The 11995-nt window shown below is 47.4% G+C and overlaps 1 protein-coding gene across 1 annotated transcript; it reads right to left on the bottom strand.

Moving 5' to 3' along the window:
• Positions 1–360: 360 nt before the first annotated feature.
• P2RY10 (P2Y receptor family member 10) lies at positions 361–9186 on the bottom strand. Its single transcript, XM_026794278.2, has 2 exons — positions 8616–9186; positions 361–3329 (listed from the first exon to the last, which is right to left on the bottom strand). The coding sequence occupies exon 2, from the start codon at positions 3325–3327 to the stop codon at positions 2305–2307; it is 1023 nt and encodes a 340-aa protein (XP_026650079.1). The 5' UTR covers positions 3328–3329; positions 8616–9186; the 3' UTR covers positions 361–2304.
• Positions 9187–11995: the final 2809 nt, after the last annotated feature.

Genomic DNA, 11995 nt, shown 5'->3' with positions numbered 1-11995 from the left:
GGAGATGGAGAATGTTATCTCTGATGGAACACCAAATCCTTGCTAAGATTATGGGCAGGACAGCCACTGTCACTCCTGGACACAGCAGCTGGAGCAGGTATTCCCATGCCTTGTCCATCTCCCACTACCTAGGATACCTTCCCATCCTCAAAATACTTCTAGATCTAATAGAAATGTGGTAGATTCAAAAAATAAATAAATAACCACTCTTTAGAGTGAAAACAAGCAACAAATCTGTTTAAGAATAATAAAAGTTGTGCTCCTTCATTTGAACCGTGATCCCAGGAGGAGCTGATCCCACACAGTTTTCCAGGTAACTAGTGATAACTACAAAACTCAGCTGATGTTTGCAAAACAGCCTTTATTTTTTTTTTTTTTTTTTTTGAGCATCAGTTCTTGGGAAGTAAAACCCACAGAAGGAGCTACAGAGTTCCCGTAAGTGCCCTCAGCTTGTTTTCACAAGCTGATCAAGGGAGAGGGTGCGAAAGTGAAGGGACAGGAAACAGCTCCCAGTCATGCTGAGGCTGAGCAAGGTCTATAAAAATCCTCAAAACAAGCACTGAAACTGAACTCTCCTTCTCTGACAACTTTATACAGAGTGTAGCTTATGAGAGACTGCTGAACTGACAACAATTGAGTTGTGTGAGGTCAACTCTGCCCGTGAGCATCCATCCCTTTGGAAGGGGACTCCCTGCAGTGTGCAAACATTTATTGTGTCAGTGGCATCAGAGAGAACATTTCCATTGACCCCAGTGCATCCTACTCAGCCCAAAGTCATCTTCTCACACCTGGGAGGAGAACTATGACAGCTTATTGTGTTTAATCAGTGCCACTGCCTTTTAGAGGGAAATGGTTGTTTAAACCCTGATTCTTGGCTTTCCTGCCCACCCGCTTTTTTTCATTTATTTTGCAAAACAGAGAAATAGGAAAACACAACATACAGAAAATATTTAGCTGAGCTACATTTACTCACTGGAATTGAATAGTTGGAGTTAAAATATGCATAGCAAGTGTTTCTGGTATTTCTTCTGGTTTTGTAGCAACTGTTGCAAGACTGTACAAATTGTTCACATTCTTTTGAAAATATACTGATTTCCAAAGGCAATAAATTGGTCACTATTCAGCCAAATCCATCCCCCGGTATCATGAGATACCCTTGAAGTTACAGAGTGGGTGGACTTGGCTGAAGAGTTGTAACTAATTAAAAATAAGGGGTAAATTAATCCTTCCTTGTCACTGCTTTGCATAGCTACCTAAAAATGTAAACATTATGATCATGACAGGACCTGATGGAAAAAAAATCACAGTAGTTTATGAACTTAACTTCTGGCCTATCAGTGAAATCATCTTGGCAAAGACTCTTCTCTTTTTTACAAGATGCATCAAGTGAACAGATTGAGCTGAGGTTTTTTGGGGCAGATTCATCTCAGGTACCTCTGGACCACAAATAGAAGAGAGTGAGAACCTGAGTGGTACCACCAGCACCATCAAACCCACCTGCACTGACCCCAGGACCACCATGGTCCTGCCCCAAGGAGTTTGAAGGCAAAAGCCACCTGCCCATGTCCACCTTGCCAGCTTGGAGAGGAAGAAAGTCACCTGGAGCAAGGGAAGGTGCCACTCTCTGGATGTTTGAGGAGAATTTGCCTTGCAGAGAGTGTTACACCAGCTGCAGGTGCAAGTTCTGGGATGTGTCAGCAATTAGGGAGCAAACAGAGCTGGGTGAGGAGGGAAAGGAGGAGCAGAGCAGGAGGGTGAGTGTGGAAAGGGGGAGCAGAGGTCACTGGTGACCAGTGGGATGCATCAAACCCAGGAACACATGGAAACGACCTTCACCTGTCCACAGCCCCCACTGCACAAACCACAATGTCCTTTGGTTGCTACTGGCCAGTTTTAGGTTCTGGTGTGGTTTTCCCAGAGAAGATCCTTCAGCAGATGTCAGTGTATGAATGTGTGTTTGTCTCTGGCTTGATCACAGAGCCTGGGAAAATAGAAGAAAAGCCTGGGACTTTTCCACCATTTCCTAGTAAAAGTTTTTTCACTTCCTCCTGTGTATTCTGTAGTCCAGTGAGGCCAGGTGTGGGTGGCGCAGGGAGGGGGACAGTCACATCAATTGGGTCACTCACCAGATTCCAACACACCAGTCTTAGACAAGGATTTATCTTCTATATACTGGAAAAATTACACTACCACAAAACTCCCTTGTACAAACCTGCAGGACCTTTCACAAAAGAGCTGGTAATGGAGTATCCCAGATCAGTATCAGATTTCACATGAAATACCTTAGCTTCTTCCAAGTTCTTGTCACTCCCTCATTGACGAGGCGCTCTCTTTGCTCATGAGCCGGCTCCGGATGGCCATGCTGCTGTGCCTGGAAATCTGCTCCTGGAACTCAGAAGTCATGAAGAAATAAATTATGGGATCCAAGCAGCAGTCGAAGCTGGCGAGGCTCAGGCAGAAGGGCTGGGTGTAGAGCGTGATGGTGCTCAGGAGGCAGTCAGTGATAACATTCTCCTTCACCAACATATAGAAGAAGAAGTTGATGTGGTAGGGAGCAAAACACACACAGAACACAATGGCACACATGGAAACCATCCTGAGGGCCTTCCTCCTCTCCCCGCTGTTTTCCTCTGGGACATGGAAGCCCCGGATGGAGTCTCTTGTTTTCCATGTGCAGAATAAGATGATGACGAGTGGGCCCACAAAGCCCAAGAGCTCAGCAGCGCCGGTCATCAGCACCGTTCCCACCTTGCTGTCGATCGGCTTCACCTGCAGGTCAGCAAAGCAGCTGGTGGTGTTGGCACCCAGCCCGTGGCTCCTCATGATGGGGAAGGGCACACAGAGAGCACCCACCACGATCCAGACCAGGGTGCTGATGGCCACGTCATAGCGGCGCTTCCAGCTCTTGGCTTGGAAGGGGTGGTACAGGAAGAAGTAGCGCTGGATGCTGATGCAGGTGAGGAAGCAGATGCTGGCGTACATGTTGAGGTACTTCAGGTAGAAGCAGAGCAAGCACAGGACATCCCCAAATGGCCAGATGTGGTTGATGTAGTAGTAGATGCGCAGAGGAAGTGACAGGACATGGGCCAGGTCAGCCACAGCCAGGTTGATCATGAAGATGACGGCTTTGCTCTTCCTGCTGAGGAACCGGCACAGGACCCACAGGGCAGCGCTGTTGGCCAGGAGCCCTGGGATGAAGATGAGGGTGTAGGTGGTGGCATAGAGGATGCTCTTGAAGGGGAGGTCCTGATGGGAGCAGCTCTGGTTGTTTTGGGTCATGACTGGGTTGCTGGAAGAGGCTGTGATGGTGTAGGGTGGGTGGATCATGCCTGTGGAGACAAAAACGGGATGTGAAGGCAAAGGCTCTGCAAGAGTTGTCAGTGCTCATGTCTGCATTTCCCATTTGGCTGTTCAGCAAAAGCAGAGGTTTGGGAATGTTGTCTGCATGAAACATCCTGGAATCATGTTCAGATCTGCCCTGTCAGAGATCCCAATGTTCCCTCAGGCGTGGGAGACCATTCCTGGTGTGTCAGTCCCAGGAGCACAAGTGAAGCTGTGCCACACTGATCATGGGGCAGCAGAAAAGCTGCTCATCCATCCTTTGGCCATCTCTTCAAGGTCTCCTGTGGTTTGGTCTCTGAGACCAAGGCAGGAATGGATGAAAGTGGCCTATCCCAGCCTCCATAATGGTCATGGCCCAGCGCTCAGAGTGTGGGTGCCAAGCACTGAATCATGGAATGGTTTGGGTTGGAAAGGATCTTAAAGCCCATCCTGTCCCACCCTCTGCCATGGGCAGGGATGCCTTCCACTATACCAGGCTGCTCCAAGACCCATCCAGCTTGGCCTTGAGCACTTCCAGGGATATGTTGGGCATTATGTGGGGGACAGGCCTCCAAGCCCCTCAGAGGACTTCATGGACCCACTTTCTCTGGCATTTCGGGCACAAACCACATGCAAAAGGGTAGCAGGGAGTGGACTTGGAAAATGTGACTGTTGTGAACACAGCCAGTGCTCCTGAAGTGTTCTGTTAATGTATTTAAGCTGATGGAACACACAGAGACCTGGTCACGCCACCAGCTTCTATTTCTCATCACCATGGCAGCCTCAGTCTGACTCTTTTTTCCGTCAGATAATTTTACTTTTTAGATACTGCCAATTTCTGTCTCCAGCCATCAGCAAGATGCCACGTGTTGAACTGTTGGGCCACTTTTCTCTTGCCAGCTTTTGTAACCAGGACCAGTAAGTTTGGTAACTCATCCTCAGCAAGGCAACACAGGCAGGAGCTGGGGTTTATTGGGGGTTTCCTCCCAGGGTTATAATTCTCTCTACAGTGATTCCCTCCCATGTTGACTATAACGGTTAAAGTTGAAAATCAGCTTCATATGGCACTGCAGACACTGATTCACTCCTCTGACTCATTTCCTGCAAGGGGCATTCGCCAGAAAAACTGTCTCTGTAGGTAGAAATTAGTAACTCCTACTCTGTTACTGAAGCTTTTTCCTTCATGTTACCAAAAGAGTTGAGTTTAGAGCTCTCACTGACACAGAGCACAAATTGCTGGGTTTTCAGCCTGTTAATCATTTGTGCTTACATTTGGCAGCTTATCCAGACTCTGTCCAGAATGCCACGGAAGGGTTGGGATTCAGCCCCCAAAACGCCCCGACATGACAAGGTCCCACATGGGGCACGGGCAGTGAGTAGGGCCTTGTAACCCCAGACAGATTCTTGCCTTTCTTTCTCAGCTTCCCTCTCACATTCCCACTGCCTTCAAAAAGCAAGGTCTGTGTGTTTATCCCCTGCAGCAGCCTCAGCTTCAGCAGCTCCAGCTGCTCCAAGCATCAGGAAAGTGCTGCTTTTGGGAAGCTCTCTGGCTCATCCCCTTCCTTCACCAAGATGCTGGACCCCGAGCCCTCAGAGCTGCTGGATCCTGAGCTCTCAGAGCTGCTGGATCCCAGGCACTCAGACCTGCTGGATCCCAGCCCTGATTGCTGCTGGATCCCAGGCCCTCAGAGCTGCTGGATCCCAGTCCTCATTGCTGCTGGATCCCAGGCCCTCAGAGCTGCTGAATCCTGAGCCCTCAGAGCTGCTGGATCCCAAAGCCCTCATTGCTGCTGGATCCCGAGCCCTCAGAGCTGCTTTTGTCCCCCCAAGCTCCACACACAATCCCCCTCCCCACACACATCTCTGGGATAGGATGCTCTGCTCCATGCTCCCCATCCCAGGACACCACAGCCTTTCTCCTGCCACAAGGCCAAAACAGGCCCATGAGGAGGGAAGAGGCTCGAAGTGTGACAGAAACACAGAAAAAAGATTCATCTGGCTCATGGATTTATCTCCCCTGAGAAGCAGCAATGGAGGCCTTCTGCTCTCCATCTGGGAGTTGCCAGGACAAGGAGTGAACAGGGACTGGAGCTGAGCACAGGGCTGTTCCTCCCCTCACAGTGGGTTACATCCCATTTCCTGGGAGAGCTGTGAATTTCTGCTGCTCCAGAGGTTTCATCCCTTTCCAGCTGCTGTCCAGCTGGCCATGGCCTTGTCTCTGGTAAAAGCACACCCACTGCATGTTCTGTCCCTTCAGGTCACCTATCCCTTGGCCAAGAAACCATTTTCCAAGTCCTCACATGCCTGGTTTTCCTTGGATATCAAGGCTGGAAGGTCTGATCTGCTGCTCCTCCAGACACAGCTGGTGGGTGATCATTAAAACCACACAGGATTAAGTACAACTGCAAAAATATTTTAAAGACACTTTTATAATTGATTATCTAATTAAATGCTGGCCAGTGTGTGCTTGTTCTTCAGTCCAATGAGTGACAGCAGCCAATTTGCTTATCAAGGTTCTTAAATACAGCTAGGTCTTACTGAGTCCCTTCCAACCCAGAATATTCTGTGATTCTGTGACTTAGTTCTCATGTGACACTAAGGACAGTTGGGGTGATGAGGTGAATGTCTGCTGACTCAAACTGGGCTCTGACCAGAGGTTTTAGGGCAAACTGCTGTGTCCAGCATGTGTCCCTGGAGCATGAGGGTGATGCTGAGGGCACACACTCCATCCCAGAGCTCAGCTTGGCTTCCAGGGGGTACAAACCCTGCCCAGAGCATGGAGAGCTTCCCCCTCATCCATCACCTTCATCTGCTAATTGTCCACAAGGTGTCAGAGTTCATTCAAGTCTCATTTCTTGGCTCTCCTTAAGCTATTTTTCTCACTCTCAAGTGTTGTCTGAGTGGCAGCAGTGGGAGCTCTCATGTGTCCACCCTGCCATCATTTAGGAAGGACCCAAGCTGAAAATATCCAGTGTTGCTGAAAAACTGATATTAGGAAAAAATGTTCCCAGGAGTGGACCTGATTGCTGGTATATTTTCTGATGATCTTTAAAGGTCTTTTCCAACCTAAATGATTCTATCATTCAACTTGCAGGTAGAAGAATCCTGAAAAGCTGCACTTTGGTGCAGATCACAGAGGCATGGTGAACCTTGGAGCCAGGAGGTTATAAAACGCATCCTGCAGGTGATGTCCCAGCACCACCACCCCAGCAGATCTAACTCAGATACAGGGAACAGGAGGTGGATGTCCTGGAGTCAGAAAATCCCTTTCTGCATTCAGGGAACTCAGGGTCTGAGCAGGGTTACTTGCTGCAGCCTGGCAGTGCACACAATTAATACATTACCACAATTAATATGCATGGGGTGGTGTCTGCTGCCTCATCAGCAAGGCCTTTCTGAGGATTAAGAATTTCATTACAAAACCATAAAAACATAACAAGACTAAACCATCTTTTTAATCAAAATGCACCCACACATACACAGTGCACCACAAAATTACTGCATTTCTGCCTTTCCTCTCACTTGGGCTCAGACTGAGGCTTAATCCCACACCAACCCCTTCTCTTCCCACTTGTGCACAAAAGCAGACACTTGAGATACCACTGAGGGGCCTAAAATTACATTTCCAAAGTCCTTTTCTGTATGGTGGGTGTGCAGCAGGGGCTGCAGAAAACTGAAATCTCCAGTGGATTTTATCAGTGCTCATTGACATCCTGCAGAGAGGTGGTTCCCACTGCAATATTGCTTTCAGAAAATGATTCTTTTTTTAAAAAAAAAAGGTATCAAATAAACACACTGAGATCCAACCACTATTTTTTATATTTTTGTGAGATTCTGCATCCCTGATGCTGTTGCAATAAGGATATAGGAAGTGAGCATGTCATTATTGGAGCTTTGGAAAATAAGCATAGCATTCCTAGGCAAAAGATGTTCATCTGGATAGGCTGAGAAGCACAGGGATGTCATTCCAGAGCCCTGGATCTGCCTGAGGTGCCCATCTGAGCCAGGTTGATTTGACTGGGGCACAAACATCTCCACACTCTGCCCTCAGTGCACAGCCGTGACACCAAAGTGAAACCTCTGTGCTCGGAGTGGAACATTTTACGTTAAAGGTGCCTTTTTGGCTTCTCTTTCACAGAAAAAGAGCATGTCTGGGCTGACTGCTGTATTTTCATTTTGCAGCACTGGTGGAGCTCCTTCCTGCTGCTCTAGCAGAAGCAGCAACAGCCCCCTCAGGGTGCTGGCTCCAGGCTGGGCAAGGGCTGTCCCACGGATGCACTTCCCTCATGGATGGAATTCCCATGGCTGATGATGCTAGCACTGGGGCCAAAATCCCTGCACTTTTACTTGACACCAAAAATATGCCCTTGAAAAGAACCCCACTGTCCCTGCACAGATGCTGCTCCATCCTGCTGAGAATCCCCTCCTGCAGATCCTGACATCCTGACTCACCTTCTGTGAAATTCCCTCTTGATCTGCGTGCAGAAATCTTGGATTCAGGGGACACCCACTCTACATCCTGTCTGTGATCACCCCATTTTTTTGCTGGGCTCCCAGCAGAGCTGAGCTGCTGGTGTAAGTGAAAGGAAAGTCAGCAGAAATGCACCTTTTGCAAAGTACAGCTGCAAACCTGCAGACCATGAAGTCAAATTTAAAGCCTTCAGCCCATGAAGTTAAGTTTAAAACCTTCAGCCACTGAAGTCAAGTTTTAATCCAGACTACAGCCTGAATTAGGAAAGAAAACCACCTCAGGATTCTCATTAGCAAAAGCAAGTCCAAGCAATCCTGCTATTTTTGTCATCTTGTGTCCCCACACTATTATCAATTTCCTCCTGTTGCTGCTCACTCACAGAGCCTCAGATGGCACAAAGATGGGCAGCACATGGATTTTATTTTATGGCAATATAAATCCCTGTTGGAAAAAACAGATTTGCGTTTTACCCTTACTGTCAAATATGACTTTAAAATAAAATATATTCCCAGAGGAATCAGGCAAGAGACAGAAATTATCCCTGCTAATGACACTGGAGAACAGTTGGAGCACCGCTAATTGCCCACGCCTGACATTTGTTTTTGCAGGCGCAGCAGCCGCTGTTTGAACTCCTCCATGTGTTCACCCAGAGCATTGGCACACAAGGAGAGCAGTGGTTGCTGCTGCTGCAGGGCTACAAGTGCCACAAATCTCCTCCGGGCAAGAGTCACCCCCTAAGGAAAAGCCCGAGGAAAGAAAGGGACGTTTCTGCAGGAAGCAGCACGGTTCTAGATCCCAAGGAGAGGGTTCAAAGCAGCCTTACCTTGGCAAGCAGAGCTGTGCTCAGCGCAGCCGAGTGCTCAGGAGGAAGTGAAATGTCCCCTGCACCACTGTTTACACCAGCAAGGGGACCTGTGTGACATCACGGCATGCCACAAAAGGTGCTGGTTTTGCTGGTGCTCAGCTGTGGCTCCAGCCCTGCTCCCAGCCCGGCCAGCTCAGTCCTGGTCAGCTGTCCCCACAGTGACCCCAGAATGGGGTTACGTGCCTTTGTCCCAGGTGTTCTCTGTCCTGCAGCTCTGCTGGGTTGGCTCAGCACCCACTGGGAAAATTCCAAGTTTCGTTGGGTGCTGGGCACCCCTTCCTCCTCTCCAACTCTTCCTCCTCTCCAACTCTTCCTTCCCTCCAGCTCTTCCTCCTCTCCAAGCACAGCTCTGAGCAGACCATGGAAATGCTCCCGAGGTTTCTGCCTGCTCCTGCCTGGCAGCTGTCCCTGCTGTCCCCTCCTCTCCCTGGGGCTGAGGACCTGCTGGGTGCTCTGCTCCAGCTCAATCCTGCAGATGAGGTCTGACTTCCCAATGGCTTTTTTTAGCACAGTGGGAGCCGTGCCTGACATTTCTCCCGAACTAAATAAGTCCCCAGCTCAGTTTACACTCGTTGGATCTTCCTGCCAAGGGTGGCACTTCTGACATTGCTTCAAGGAATGGGCACAGATCCAGCCTCACCTTATCCCAGGGGATAAATACATGGCTGAAGCTACACCTTTACCCCCTTGGAGGATCTCATTGTTTGGATTTTCAGAAAGCCACCAGGAATCTGCCCTGATTTGCCTCTCTGGGATCTGGCTCTCAGCACTCGACCATCACCAGCTGAACTCTGCTCTGCTGTGGTCTGAGTGTGTGAAATCAAACATCACAGCAGCTCCTACCTGACATGGGGACAATGTAAGTGTTGATGTCTCACAGCTCAGAAACCTCAGAAACCCAAAACTGATGGCTCATTCAGGTAATCCCACGCTGAGCTTTCCAGACAGTCTCGTTTCCATCACTTGTCAAAGCAGGTTGGTAGAAGTTGGGAGCTTGCCAAGTGTTTATTTTAAAATTATTTATATGGACCTTTTGAAAAGTAATAGTGAGGTTTTGGCCAGTGCTGGAATGTTTATCAGCACATCCTGTTTAGCTGATTTTTTTTCCTTCAGCAACGGAAACATATTTATTGGAATTTATCCAATCACAAAATTGTCTTTCACATAAAAATCACTGCACTCTGCAGCCTGGCAAGCTGAGAATTTGGGAACAGCAGTTCCCTGACTGACCCCACCAGCATCTGCGGAAAACAGACATTCACAGAATCACAGAATCATGGCATGGTTTGGAAGGGAAAGGAATTTAAAGTTTTCTTGTTCTGCCCTCTGCCATGGGCAGGGACCCCTTCCACCAGCCCAGGGTGCTCCAAGCCCTGTCCAGCCTGGCCTTGGGCACTCCCAGGGATCCAGGGGCAGCCACAGCTTCTCTGGGCACCTGTGCCAGGGCACCACCACCCTCATTATCAGCTCGTGTGCAGATGCTCTTCTCTGCATGAATCTCCATCTAGGACAGGCTTGACTGATCTGAGGAAAAAGCCACAATCCTTGTGAAAAAAGGAGAGGGGAAAGGTGCAGCTGCTGTTCCTGCCTTTCCCCATGGCCACAAATTGCTCTGGTTTGGGGCAGGTTGTTACATGAGCGTTTTAGGACGACATAGGAAATTTAAAAGTGCAACTCATTGCACCTGCAGAATATACTGCTGAATTTCTCCTTCCTTAAATAAGTACAGTTGCAGAGGATCTGCACCCTGTTTACTGTGGTGGTTTATCAGTTATCCTGCAGACAAGGGTTCAGGAAGTGGCTTTTTCTGCTGATAAACCAGAACTGCCTGGAGATTTTGCAGACAGTTATGCTGGGTCCGATGGAATTTCCCTACAGAGCTCTTTGCTCTCTTTCTGAGGGTAAAACTTCGGTTTGTGCAGCGTAAAGGCTCTTCCTCCTCTTGGTTATGGCTTCCCAGAAATATTCATTACCATAATTACCTGGATTAAAGGAGAGCTTGGATCCTGCAAGGCCACCTGGACTTCGGTGCCATCATCATGTGACAGATAATTGAGCAATGTCGTGGTTTTAACCCAAAAGAATAGCTCCAGTTTTGCCTGTCTGCCGTTCAGAAGCTGGATTTGATGTGCAATGATCCCAAACTGAAAGAAGTTTCCATGCCTTTTCCATGCTTCTGTTTCCTTTCCAAGCTTTTTCCCCAAATCTAGAATTAAGTGGCTGCTCTGTGGCTTTTTTGTGGTTTAGTCCCTAGAACTGTAACTGGTTTTTTAGAGGTTTTTCCACATCTATAAGGGGAGAAATCAAATAAGGAAAAAACCCTCCCATAACGCAAATTGCAGCCCTTCAGTGGGAACCAGAGGAAAAGCAGCTGCATTTCTAATTTATTCTTGAGATAGGTACGTAATTTATGAAAATTTATTATTTTGCATATAGAAAAGATTATTACAGCACATATTATTGTGTAATCTATAGTATAGATTATTGTGTAGTATTATTAATATAGCAATATTCATAATAGTGCATAATTATTAAAATATTTCTAGAATCACAGAAACCCAGGATATTTGGATGGGAAGTGACCTCAAAGTCCATTCAGCTCCACCCCCTACCATGGGCAGGGACACCTTCCACTATCCCAAGCTGCTCCAAGCCCCATCTAACCTGGCCTTGGACACTTCCAAGGAGGGAGCATCCAATAAATAATAATAATATTGGGTGGAGCAGCCAGTAAATAACATCAAGATTTAGATTTCATGTCGAATTTTTTTTGCTCTCAAGTCAAGCTTTTGGAGTGTGGAAAAGCAGATATTCAACAAAAGATCACACCAAGAAATTTATCTAAGTTTGGTCAAAAGTTGTACTCTGAGAAGGAGAAAATAAATAATTGTATCCTGATTCAGTGATTCTTCCTATGGCGAATATAAAGGATTAATTAAAGAAGAGTGAAATGTATATATGGAAGTTAAATTACATAACCGTGTTGTTTATTATAATGTATCAGATAACAGAAAGAGGAACAGAGAATGACAAACATTTCAAAAATCTTCCCTTTTATTTCTGGTTTTGGGCCTCAAGCTGATAATAATTTTTTTTTCTTGCAACAAAAAAGAGCAGGAGGCACATGGAAAAAGTCAGAACGGGCTGTTCTGTGAGAAATAACTTCTAATTACCTGCATTTTCTGGCCCCTGAAACATCATTGCTCATTAGTGCCTCTCTCTGCTCTTACAGAGCTTCAATTGCAGCACGTCGTTAACGATTTCCTCTGCCCCCAGTACAGACACACACGTTCCTCCTGTCCAAAAGAGAGGCTGATTCTGTTCCAAAGAAATGGATT

The sequence above is a fragment of the Zonotrichia albicollis genome, chromosome 14, assembly GCF_047830755.1.
Source record: "Zonotrichia albicollis isolate bZonAlb1 chromosome 14, bZonAlb1.hap1, whole genome shotgun sequence".
NCBI lineage: Eukaryota > Metazoa > Chordata > Aves > Passeriformes > Passerellidae > Zonotrichia > Zonotrichia albicollis.
The sequence above is the reverse complement of the archived record's forward strand: the minus strand, read 5'-3'. Positions and strand labels throughout refer to the sequence as shown.

Bases quoted from the DNA above. Each gene is read 5' to 3' on its own strand.
- P2RY10 (XM_026794278.2), bottom strand. From the start codon at position 3,327: ATGATCCACCCACCCTACACCATCACAGCCTCTTCCAGCAACCCAGTC.